The 13,558-nt window shown below is 37.5% G+C and overlaps 1 protein-coding gene across 4 annotated transcripts in view; it reads right to left on the minus strand.

The window, feature by feature from the left end:
• The window catches only part of CRYBG3 (crystallin beta-gamma domain containing 3), a 114,727-nt gene that overhangs the window by 35,701 nt on the left and 65,468 nt on the right, over window positions 1–13,558 (minus strand). For 3 of the 4 annotated variants that reach the window (XR_007477496.1, XM_049709988.1, XM_004272627.3), the window contains 4 exons: window positions 7,806–7,948; window positions 7,574–7,700; window positions 6,629–6,661; window positions 1,089–1,201 (listed from right to left, as the gene is read on the minus strand). Coding sequence is in view for 3 of the 4 variants with exons in the window: in XM_049709988.1 (XP_049565945.1) it covers window positions 1,089–1,201; window positions 6,629–6,661; window positions 7,574–7,700; window positions 7,806–7,948 (416 nt within the window). In the remaining variant the exon portion in view is untranslated. The remainder of the gene's footprint in view (window positions 1–1,088; window positions 1,202–6,628; window positions 6,662–7,573; window positions 7,701–7,805; window positions 7,949–13,558) is intronic. The other variant, XM_049709989.1, reaches the window with a different exon arrangement.

Raw genomic sequence — 13,558 nt, forward strand, 5'->3', positions numbered from 1 at the left:
GCACACAGCAACGAAGACCCAATGCAGCCAAAAAATTAATTAATTAATTAAAAAACAAAAAGATGACACTGGAGTGTGGCTCATTAGGGGACTGAAATTCCTAAAGTGGAAGATAGGACCCCTCTACCAGTTCAAGAGAAACGGAGGAGAACGGATGAATCCAATATATTTTGAAGGGAGAAGAGAGACTTTGATGAGTTATTAGGTAGATACTTGACATACAGAGATGCCACTGTAAAGATACATACACTTAAAAGTGGCTAAAATGATAAATTTCATGTTATACATATTGTACCACAATAAAAAATGATACATAGAATATATGTCCTAGAGGGGTGGAATAGGGAGGGTGGGAGGGAGGGAGACGCAAGAGGGAGGAGATACGGGAACATGTGTATATGTATAACTTATTCACTTTGTTATAAAGCGGAAACTAGCACACCATTGTAAAGCAATTATACTCCAATAAAGATGTTAAAAAAAAAGGAATATATGTTAGAATATAAGTTGAGAATCACATACAGTCTCATATACATGTGAGAAAGGTCCAGTACGTTGCCACAGTTGGAAGAACACAGGAAAAAAAAAAAAAAAAACAAAACGGCCCAACAATCCTGGGTCTGACATTTGGTGTGTGACCTTGGGAAACTAACTCTGAATCAGGGCTCCTCATCTGTGAAATGGGGACAATGAATACTTTAAACAAACAAAAAGTTTTTTATTTTATTTTTTAAATTTAGGAATAATATGTCTTATCTGGACAAAAATGCTAATTTTCATAGCATTCTATTATACTACACAGTAAACACACAATATAAACATTCAAAACATTTAGGAAATAATCTAAGATAACAATGAGAAAAAAAAACCCCACCAAAAATGCTCCCAATGTTGGCTAATCAGCATTCTATTTCACAGTAGCTTGTAATACAAGCTGGGCAAAGATCATATAGGCAAATTAGCAGTTGACTAATGATTAAATATGTTTATTTCACTGTATACGCAAAAAATAAAGTTAAATCTCTGCAAATTTAAAAGCAATTTAGTTATGTAAACAACAGCAGAAATCATTCCGTAAGCATACTTACCAACCCCGAAGAACTTTAAAAGAACATGGCGTGAATGGTGAAGTCAAATCCGAAATTTCTTTGGTAAAATCTATACATTCACCTTGGAACCCTGGTTTACTGAATGCTTTGAGCTATAAGAGCAACAACACAACAATGAAACAGAAAACAGTTGCTTGACATCATCACAAAGCAAATGAAAACCTTCCATTTCATGTACTTACAAGAATTCAGCAAAATACTCGACTCGTGTTTTATTAACAAGGAATCCATGTTAAGGATGACATTCTCCTTAAACTCAATTTTTTCCCCTTACGTATTTGCCAGAAGTGTCAAGATTTATTTATCATTTCCATCCATCTCTTGCATCAGATGCTGGGCACAGAGGCCTGGAAAATAATTCTACCTATAAGAGTAAATCAGTCCCTCCTCTACTAAAATGTGGTCCTTGCCCATTGTATCAAGCAATTATTATCCCCTATGGTGAGACTACATGTGTAAAATAAGAAGCAATTTAGTGCTAAACACGAAGGCAGTTTGGAGTGGTATGAGGTGTGGTGGCTATGCCTTTTCTCTCCCCAAGCCTTCTTGATCCACAGTTAATAAAAGGGAGACGGAGAAAGCACAAGCGCATGCTCATAAGAGAGCATGAGGGTGACTGTGAGACCATAGGAGCAGATGGCAGAGAAGACAATAATGATGGGATTAGTGGAAGATTTATGGTGAAGAAAGATGTCTGTGCCATATATTTCAGCTTACAGGTTCCAGTTTACTGAAGAGTACCTTAAATGCACAGCTTACAGCTTTATATAAGTACATTTCTGCTTTAGTCCTTTTTGTCAAGGAAAATTCATGAAGTCTCAACTATAATTCCCTTTAGACCAGAGATATAATAATCTGCAACACTAGTGGCCTTGGATCTCCAATAAGTAAGAAAAAATGAATGAGGCCTATAAGTATTTCATAATACAGTGGAGCCTTGACATAACATGGCCCACAGATCCACCCGGCACCAAGAGGCCTGCGTCGTAGCTAAGAGCGCATCATGATCATCTACAGCACCGCCCTCTCTCCCGCCACGGCTGTCCTGGAGAACAAGGCTTCTTTGAGCAGCTGAAGTTCAGCTTCATTGTCCCAAGGGTCCTCTTAGAGATGGGTGGTCTCTGAGTTCTGAGGAATTGTTTCTTAGCTAGCTCATTCTGCTCTGACCTTGCTAGGTCTGATATCAAAGCGAAGCCAAAACCAGAAAGCCGAGAGAACCCATTCCCCCCCGACCAACCGGGGCTTGCACAGTACGATTTCCTAATGTGAAACGAGGCTCTATTTGGAGCAAACACCAAGGGACTCCCTGCCTTAAGGAAGCGTGATCCATCAAGTTCCTACATCATGGTCCTTTGGTGGATACAGGGGATAGAAAGAAAACACAAGTCCAAAACAATACAAACCTCTGGAACGACTGATTCCCTGTATAAGAACAATTCTACATGTCCAGGCAAACTGCCCTGGATTCCTTGATAAGAGCATATATTTTAGTTAGTGGTTTTTCAGACTATGTTTTTTAACTTAAAGGTTTATAAAACATGAGGCTAAAAAGTAAATCACATTTAACTCCCAAAAATGTGGAGTAATTTCTCCTACAGGCAAATATTATCTTTATTCACAATACGGATCAGAAAAAGCACATGAGAACAGAGATCACGGTTGTCTGATTTACTACGTGTATTCCCAGTTTGTTGAACTAATTATATTCATATTGCTGAGCCTAAGATTTACACTTCAGTATTTCATCATGAAGTCGTGAAATGTCAAATCCTGGACAACTGACGATGCAAGCTAATCATATTGCAGTTGATGTATGTAACAGCCACCTCTACTTTTTAGTCTCAGTTGTCACACTCAGAAGCATTAAAATTCACACACATACACACACTCACTCTGCCATGAAGTACTGTTTTGATTTGATGATTTAAAATACTCTTTACCCAAATTTTAAAAAAGGACTTAATACTGACCTGAGTTTATTTTTACCCCCCAAATGAGATATGGTATTGATACACAGTTCACTCAGGATTTGTCCAACCCCAGAAAAGTAACCCCTCATTCTTGAGTACCTTACATATGCCTCAGAACAGAATAATTCTCATAATAATGTTCTGAGGATGGACCACCCGAAACCAACTCTGCACTTTCTAATTATAATAATTAATCTGTGGTTTCTACCCTTGGTGAAATTAAGTGGCAGTACCTTGGTGAGAATAAGTCCTGTGAAAAGCTAGCTGGATGACTCACTACTTTGGTTTCCTTTCCAGGTTAATGGAGAATAAATTAACAACTCGGATAGGTGGCTTAGAACACAGATGAATAGTCAGTTGAACAAGAAATGAGTTTATTTCGAACTATGCCCATTCCTCCGTGCCATGTGAGCATGGCTTAATCCCTACCAGCACCAAATGGAACTGTATGGAAGAAGAAAAAAACAACAACAGTGTATCACTGGTTTCCAAGGTGCCTTTTCACATATCTATCTTTTATCTTCTTTAGAACTACCCTTTGAAGCAGATATTATCACCTCTTTGTGATGAAAATTTTGTAGAGATCCTTTGTTTACTATGTACTTTTCATTTATGATATATAGAAATGGATGTAATAGTTCTTCAATATGACAAACTAAAACCTCAAGAACTTAATTACTGAACAACAGTTGTGCTTTCTCAATTTATTCCACAATATCAGAATAATTTCTGAACGTAATTTTATTTATTCCAATGCTAAAATAATTTCTCTGAGAAACATTCTATCCTGTCTAAACCAGACTTTCTGCAGCCCTTTGGACTTCCTTCAAATAAATGTACTGATTGTTAAACAAAGAACAGTTTTGTTTCCACTCTTCCATTACATCACATTGTCTCATAACGCAGTGCTATGTAGTTTTCACATTCATTACATATTCAATAATAATCTTACTTCCCTGTTTACTCATAGAAGGCTTTCTTTACTTAGATAAGTACTACTTCCTGAATATTTCTGGTCTCTGGATTCTATAAAAATGATCTGGTCGTAGTACCAAAAAAATGTTTTCCTCTACTGCTCTTGAATCTTACTGATATTTGACTAAAACTATTGTTTACTTCTCCTCCATACATGATAACAGTAACCACCACTGTTAAAGATCCTGTGATCACTCTAAAATTCAATTTGGCCAAATTATCCAATAGAAGAAAATATTCAGTTGCTTTTTCTCAGCTAGAATCATGTATAAAATGGAACAGAGGGCTCAGTACTTAAAGAAATCCAAACTTCTAATTATATTTGCAAATGGACTTTTAAAAGATTCCAGGAAAGAAAGGTCCTTGGTTGGGTCAAAGTGGGGAACTAGTTAGAATTTCTAGAGAATGGATGCCTGACTACAGCCTCTCTGGAAACGAAACTCACTTTTATAAGATTTAATCTAGTGAGATTTCTGATACTCAGGACTTGCTAAAAGAGAGAGATGAGGACATTCTGAACATAATCCACATTCTGTTTGTTTTGTTTGGGAAAAAATAAAAACAAAAATAAAATGCCAGCTGCTATGAAGAACTCTATAATGGTCCTGTCACTGTATCAAATATTGTGAGTTGGCAATCAGACTTGGTGATCAATCTTCAGCCACGGGAAAAAATAATCTTCTCAATAAAAGGTGGTGTTCTGTGTCCCAAAAAAGACATATATCACCATAATCTGCTTACACATCAGCAATACTATTTTTATTAGCATAACTCTCATGCTATATATTAATTTCTACACACATATATCTTCTGGCTTTTCCCTTAAGTGGCTTGAGGTTTCCTTTCAAATCACCAGCAGACAGGAATTCCCTCTCTGACTTGAACTCGAGATGTAACTTCCTCCTTATACCTTAGATAGGGAAATTAACTACCTCAAATGAACACAGCTTCTGCATCGTCAACCTATCACAACTACTTGCGAAGGAGAAAATACCTTCCGCTTACTGAATGGAAGCAGACTATCAGCCAAGATCTGTTTGTTTTTATTTGGGTAAATGAAAACAAGCACAACTTTCTGAATATTTGGTCCAATGGAAATAATAAGGGCTTCGATACTGGGTAAACTAAGGAGGCTTTGTCTGCATGTTACCAAATATCCAGCTGTCATACACTTGTCAGAGACCTTTATTTCACAAGGCAATGGCTGAGCTATACTGAGAAAATTAAACAGGGCCAATTTCACTGGGTGTTTGCTGCTGCTTACTTTCTCTTCAAGTTGGGCTGTAAATCCTCTGAGCAATCTGCCCCAAACAAGGAAGTTCATAAGAAAGAACAGGGATGTAGGAGGGGGAGAAACAGAGCTTAAAAGAATGTGATTTTTTTATCTGCACTTAAAACTCAGAGAATGTGCAGTTTGGAATTATCCTGGTTTACCTCTTTATCTACTCAGGTTGTGTTGATGCATGTGAAAAAGTGCTTTGAAAGTCCACAGTCAGAGTTTTCTAAGATTCAAAATAAAGAGCTGGCAGGAAGTGTCTCCAGAACAGCAACTGAGTTATATTCAGAGAGGAAATGTTCCCAATAGGCCTGAGCTAATCGGAAAATAATAAAACCTGGAAGCATTGTGAACAGAATCACAGTTAAACTAAGCTGATTTGAAATATATAAACACTGACATGAACACGAAAAACATACACACTCAGAGAAAAAGATTCAGCCTTATGTAAAACTAGCAAATGTCAAATATTAAAAATTAATCATTGTATTTGGTTTTCTGAAGAAATTTTTCTAAATTGGTTATTTAAAATGAGACAGAGGAAGCACTGTAACTCATCCCCTTTCTTTTGTGGTTGTACCGCTCATATCATGATATGTCTTTCTTTGACGTAAAATCTTGGAATTAGATACTGAAGAAAATGCCTCTTTTGCTACTTCTAGCTGTGTGAAATGATGCTTACTTAAATTCTAAATCTTTGCTTTCTCATTAATAAATGGGAATAAATCCTGACCTCACAGAGTTATCAGAAGCATTAAATAAGCACAATTTCTAGCCCTCAATGGATAATAAACAAACATTAGGCTCCAGAGTATTACCCAATCCTTCAAACCATTAACACACTAGAAATAAAGGAGCGGGGTTGCAGTTTTATCTGTGCTTTTAAGGAATATGTGATTTAGGTATTAGAATTACATTTACATAATAAGCATGCCATTTCTCCCTGGTAAGTCTGCTCCTCCAGTCAGCATAACGTACTGTGCTGAATACGAATGTGACACTGAAGAATGGATGGGCAACAGGAAGGAAGGAGTGGCAGAGGTTCAAGACGAACCCAAAGTGGTCAGTGCTGAAGCTCTAGTAGGAGAAAAAGAAAGGAACCGTGACAAATCCAGGCCAATATGATCAGTAACAAAGATGGGCACTCTTGTGCTCACAGGTTCCTAGGACAACAGAAACTGCCCTGCCATACAGACCCATAAAAGTTATCTGAGGGAAAGGGATAGACTTGAGAGAAAGGGCATACATTTTTAGTACACAATTTAACAATTATAAGTTAAGAATATTTTTAAACATACCAAATGTGGAGGCTCATTTATCCCAAGTGGTTCCTGAAACATATATTAAAACATTTTAAAAATTATAATTGTATAATCACAGTTGTCTTTGAAAGTGCTGAAAATCTCCTTTGAAAAATGAAAAAATATATGGTCTGACCAATTTACTAGATTCCTTGAACTGGTTAGGACCCTCATATAACCTACTAAATTAGCTTATAATAATTTTAATGTTTATTACTAATTCATTTTGAGTAATATTATAGCTAGAAGAAAAATGTGCCCCAATAGTCCATCAGAAAGATAGAGTCTGAACTTGCCAACATTCTCTTTCCCGTCACTATCTCCTGGGCACCCTATTGTTCTGCAGTGTTTGTTATTAACCACACTGGCCACACTCTTTCATAACTTCGTAATTTTGCACATGAGGAGATGATTCCCTCTTGGTGAACTGCCTTTTCTGCCCCACTTCCCTTCCTGGCAAAATTGCTTTTATCCTCTAAGACATGACTCAATGCATCCTCTTCTTGAGGAGAGGCATGGTCCCCAGCTCCCCAGGCTCTCCATTCTCCCTTCCCCTGGTCCCTCAGCACTGCCTACACACTTCATTTCCTCACTAGTCATACCATAAGCAATTGTGCATATGCCTGTCTTCTCTAAGAGACTGAGACAGGGCAGTCTTATTCATCTTTCATCTCCAGTGATCAGTCCTGTCTGACACAGCAAAGGCACTAAATAAATGCTACTGAATGAACTGATCAAATTACAGAGTACCTAATCATCGAGGTGCTAATGCCAATCTACTAGCTCTCTATGGAATCTGCAGAAATCCATATGCTGTTTCATTTTCTCTATAGATACATACAAAATAATCCAACAGCTCCACTTTTACAAAAGCCTGTTCCATGTGTTCAATTGTATGCCATTACATGTCACTGGCATTGGTTATGTTCACATTTAACTCACCAGTTGGATAGGTCGTATTGACATGATTATATTATTTGATCCTCCCCAGTCAAAAAAGCATTTGTATTTCCCTTTCTCTAAAATGTATTGTTCTCCACAGAAGAACTTCTGCTGGTAGGCAACCCATCTAGCAGGATAAAAAGTAAAAAGAACTGAGGTGACACAGAATCGAGCAACCAATAATTTTAAACACCAAAGAAGCTCTAGGTTCTCAGAATAGGAGACAACTTACACGCCACTTTTAACGTGAATGGATCTTGTTTCACTGCCAAAACCCATTTCTTCTAAGTCAGAAATTTCCTGATTTGTAATGTCAATAAACTTTCCACTTTCTAGATCAGATTCAAACAGTGTGATAGAAGATTCTATGAAATTCTAAAAGGAGGAAGAGGAAAGTTTAGGAGAACAATGGTATTTTGTTTTACGGATTGCTGTATTTTAGCAAATTTTCACATACTTGTGGGATGATTTTCACACAAATAAATCCAGGAAGAATTTTAAATGGCACTGAAAACAATTTTAATAGTCACTACTCCTATATACTTTAAAGAAAAAAAATAAGTCTGAATTTACTTTAATCAGGAAAACACATTTTTATGAAATTGGAAATTAGTCAACAGTTAGTAAATTGCCAGGACTTACAGACTATCACATATGACACTAAATGTAAAGGAAACTAAAGTCTCACTTATGCCTAAAAAGCAAAAGCCATATGAACCAAGAAGTAAAGTAAACACACAATGTACTGTGGGCATTGTGGGAGAGGAGTTTATGAGCTTAAATGTAACAGAAAAAATAAAATCCGCTTGACAAAAAAATTGTTCTTTAAAAATTAAAATCAGAGGACATCTCTGTATAGTCAGACGGCATATTTAAAACAAAAATAACAGAAAGATTCTAAGACCCAACTTGACAATCAGCAAAAGGCACACATAATTCACAAAAAAGATTAATGTTAAAAACAAACAAATGTATAATTTCACTCATAAAAATGAAGAAATTCAAATTAAAACAGATACAATTTCACTTTTTAAGTTAAGAAAGATCTAAAAACCCAGTTTTACCAGGGAACGTTCCTGGTGGAAATATACATTTTACAGCTACTTTAGAAAATAATTTAGATATATATTTAAAAGACTGAAATTGTTTACATTCTTTGAGTCTGAAATTCCTTTTTTCTTAAGTTTCCTAAAACTAAATGATAGCCAATTTATATGAATTATTTATCATAGCGAAAAGCTGTAAAAAGTGTAAATGCCCAAAAGATTTACAAACATAAACCTTTATGCATCCACTGCTTGATGGAATAAATACAATTAAGCAGAGTTTTTAACAAGCTAACAGTTAAAAATTATATCATACACTTACTAGCGGGCAGGAGCTTTACATGCCTTATTTCCAATGTGATTATATTACTATCACTCCCATTTTACAGCTAACAAAATTGAGTAACTTGCCTGATATAACACAGCTACTGAGTGGCAGAGATAGAATTTGAGTCCAAATCTGTCTATTTGTCTACTCTAAACTCTTAATTACTGTCAGATATAAATGTAAGGATGAAACAGTAGGACAAAAACTAAAACTTAAAAACTTGGTAAGATTACAAGTTCTCAAAAAAACCCCAACTTTCATCAAAAAAAGACTAGAAGAAAAAAAAGAAAATACCAAGACTGGTTATCTTTGGGTCCAGAAGTTGAACAATTTTACCCTATATTTTTTTCAAAACTTTATAATAGGTATATTTTTAAATGGAAAATACAGAATGCATTAAAAAAAAAAAACAAGAGGGACTTCCTTGGTGGTCCAGTGGCTAAAACTGCACTCCCAATGCAGGGGGCCGCGGTTCAATCCCTGGTCAGGGAACTAGATCCCGCATGCCCCAACTAAAAGATTCCCACGTGCCGCAGCTAAAGATCCCGCGTGCTGTACCTAAAGACCTGACACAGCCAAGTAAATAAATAAATATATGTTTTAAAAAAACAAAAAACAAAGACTCTTCCTTTCCTACTATATTTCATTGTTTGTAACTCAAGTCTTAGACCTATGGAAAAAAGTTATCAGCTTCTATACATCTCAAACACTATCAAATTTCTCATTATGATTATTATTATAAATATGATCTAAGATTTCTAGTATAACCATTCATTTTACATGAACAAGCAAAACAGTGTCCAATAAAAACAAAGCACCTATGAGGAGAGAAAGAAAATACATTTAAAAAAAAATTCTCTTGCACTTACAACTTGTCAAGTTTGAAGGATTTAAAAACTGCTAACACAGCTGGGTCAAATTTCATTTGAAATTTTCAAAGATAAAGGCTTTTTACCAGAAATTTTTATTACAAAATAATTTCTAACCCATATTCGTGTTCTCAATTCCTCCTTGAGAGTAAACATGTGCAACCTGAGAACACCTGTCACCTTCATTACTTTCTCATGGTTCTTAAGAAAACGGGAGCAGGGTGGATTTACTCTTCATGACTCCCACCATCCCTCATTTTATTAATAGAACACTTTTCAAAACACTTGCACTTGTTATCTCTTTTGAGCTCCCTTAAACCCTTATTTTACATATATATGTGTATATATACACATATGTATACATATATGTGCACATATACACATAGATGTCTATATCTATCTTGTTACAGATATAGATCTGCCATTTTCCAGATACAAATCTAGAATATACATGTATTAAATCAAGGCTTCAACATCCTAGAAGAGATTTGCCTTAAGGTGTCCAGGACAAGCCTCCCCAATGACATTTTACAGCCTGGGCGCCACATCAACAAACCTGGTTATATTGACAACATAAACTTCCATCATCCAAGGAACACGAACATGCCTCCGTTTCTTGCAACCTGAAAGTGTGTAAATAGCTCCAGGCGGCTGTGAGAATACAATGCGGTAATGACAACTGAAGGCGCCCATCTGGGTCCTGGTCAGGAACTGGTATCAACAGCCGCTGACCAAGTCAGGCCCCATGACAACGGGCAGGTCTTCAGCAGCTCTCACACGTGGACCCCTCCTCCCATACTCTGGTGATTCCGGAACGCTCCATCTCTGCTTTTATCTCCTCTGCCCCTACAACTGTTCTCTACTCCCTGTTAGGGTTGTAGGAATTGAGTGGGGATAAGCTGACATAAACCATGGGTCACTCCGTCACGCTGGAGTGAAACGGGACAGAGACAAGCACAGATATGTGCACATGTGCTGGGACTGTGCCTTTTCATTGAGAAATCACTTGTGTTACGGTGTCATGGACTCTACTTGAGCACTGATTTGCACAAAGCCTACTGTGTGGGTCGTGGGAGAGTGGCGGCAGTGAGGAGGGTGAGCTGGGAAGCAGGCTGAAGGCGCAGGCCATTTGGCAATGATGCAGTCGGGAGCTGAGCAGAGAAGGAGGGACCCACTGCCACAGGACGCAGTGCCGAGTACAAGTGCTGGCAGCACATGGGTTCACAAATAAATTTACTCATGTGGCTTGAGTTTGTGTCCTTCCTACTCTGGCTACCATTCCCAGAGACGTGGCCAAAGGCCACAGGAGACTCCTAAGTGACATCGTTCTCTTTTTTAATCTCCTGCTTTTGTGTATTCATGCCTTGTAGCTTCTGCCTTCCATCTTTTTCTAAGTATGTTTCTGAGCCAGGCTTCGGTCTTTGACCCCCTCTGCATTTTTCACTCAAACCTACCAAATATACAGTATCTGATCCAGTTGACTAGTTGCCATCAATATGGTGTCCCTGCTGGTCAGAGTTCTTAACTCCAAGCCAAATCCACACATCTGGGGCTAAATCTCAAGGGTCACATGTATAAAGTATGGGATGAAATATGCCAGAAAACACAAAAACAAAAAACCAAAACTTCTAACTGCCTTGCTCAGGAGGTGACTGCCACAGGACACAAGTCCTGTGAGGTTACTAGGTTATTCTAGGTTATTATCATTTTGACTATAAGCACAATTACATAATACTTAAATTTATCAAATAACTTTGAAAGTCACACAGATTTAAGTGGAGCTCTGTTGCTCCAGAAGGATGAATAATGATGTAACAACCTCAAATCTGTACTCCGTTTTGTGTTTTTAAAGAACTTAAACCCAATGAAAAATCTGGGTAGTCTAATATGGTTTCAGGTACAGTACTCCCCACTGTTAGAGCAAGCTAATGAGCCATTGCTTCAGGACCAAAAATAAGTCTTAAGGATCAGTCATTTGATTATTCTTAAATTCCATAAAATCCCTCAGCTCATTGGGCCCTGGAACTCTTACGCTACAACCCCCCGGGGTGGGCAGCGTAATACGAGACACCAGCTGAGATCTGGTGTATCCATTAATTTAGGAGACATAACAGTGTCTGCTGCACACCACCTGGTTTCAGAGATCTGAAAAGAGGGCCCAAGTCTGAAAATCATATCAAAAGCAAATCCAGAAGTTAGGCTAGTATGAAACTGAGGAAAAACAAGCATCCCAAGAAAGTTTTATAGAGCAAGCCAAGGAATAAAAATTCCTTCTTTAATCCCTGGAGTCTAAATACTGCTATATTCCTTCTGGTCCTTTTCACTTTAGAAAGTAATCAACTCCAAGTCAACATATCTGCCTGACTCATTTGGAATTAGAAGCACATTTCTGGTTGTCCTCTCCAAAGCAATCCATGACACAGATCACATTATCCCTAAGGAACATATCCAGGATCTGACCTTCGCAGATTCAGAGTGTTCCACGCACTACAGCCAGGATGTTAGAAGACTGCATTGTGTTATGCAACTTTTCTGTCCTCTATTTTCTATTATTTCAGCTTAGATCTTAAATGCAGTGCTTCACTCTTCCCAGGTGAGAGACCTCTGAGAGTCTACATGGGGAAAAGATGTCTCACATCAACTCTGCCTGCTAATCACATAGGTTGACACAGGTGACAACCCCAAGAGCTTTAAATCCTATTTCTAACAATACTGTATCATATATTTAAAATTTTCAGAGGGTAGATCTTATGTTGTGTCTTACAGCACAAAAACATTAATAATAATTATAAACAGGGCACGAGGAAACTCTGAGACGGCTATGTCTATGGCCTTGATGGTGGTGATGGCTTCATGGGTGTATACTTATTCCCAAACTCCTCAGTTGTATACAAAAAATATGTACAGATTTTTTCATGTCACTCATACCTCAATAAAGTGGTTTTTAAAAAAGAACTCCTCCCCAATTATACGCTATACCTGGAAAGTATAAAATATTTCATCTGAAAACATTTTCGTGAACATACATTTAAATTATAAATAATCTGAAAATTATGTAAATATTTATTATACATGTGTATTAGTCTGCAGAGTAACTATATATTTATAGCTACAAATGAAATGCTAATAATCCTTTGGCTGAATGAAATTCCAGCTTTCCACTCTTGAAGTGCTTAAATTTTTTACTCTAATCATTCTGTAATAAAGGAAAATGGGTAATATGACATGGGCTCTAGAGTAAGACAGACTGCCCCTCAAATCACAGCTCTACACTCGGGCACAGTACTGAACATCTTAGATCCTCAGCTTCTGTATCTATAATGTGGGAATCGTGAGTCTCTATCTCTTCATTTTTGTGAAGATTAAGTGCAAGTATGCATGTAAAGCCATTAATAAGTACCTGAAAATGTTAGGATTATTATAATGAGGATTATGCTAATATCTTTACAAGGTAAACTAGTCCTAATTTTTTTTTTTTTTTTTTTTTTTTTTTTTGTCTGTGTTGGGTCTTCGTTGCTGTGCGTGGGCTTTCTCTAGTTGCCGCGAGCGGGGGCTACTCTTCGTCGCGGTGCATGGGCTTCTCACTGCAGTGGCTTCTCTTGTTGAGGAGCACGGGCTCTAGGGGCGCGGGCTTCAATAGTTGTGGCGCACGGGCTTAGTTGCTCCACGGTCTGTGGGATCTTCCCCGACCAGGGCTTGAACCCCTGTCCCCTGTATTGGTAGGCGGATTCTTAACCACTGC

Source organism: Orcinus orca, chromosome 5, assembly GCF_937001465.1.
Source record: "Orcinus orca chromosome 5, mOrcOrc1.1, whole genome shotgun sequence".
Classification (NCBI taxonomy): Eukaryota; Metazoa; Chordata; class Mammalia; order Artiodactyla; family Delphinidae; genus Orcinus; species Orcinus orca.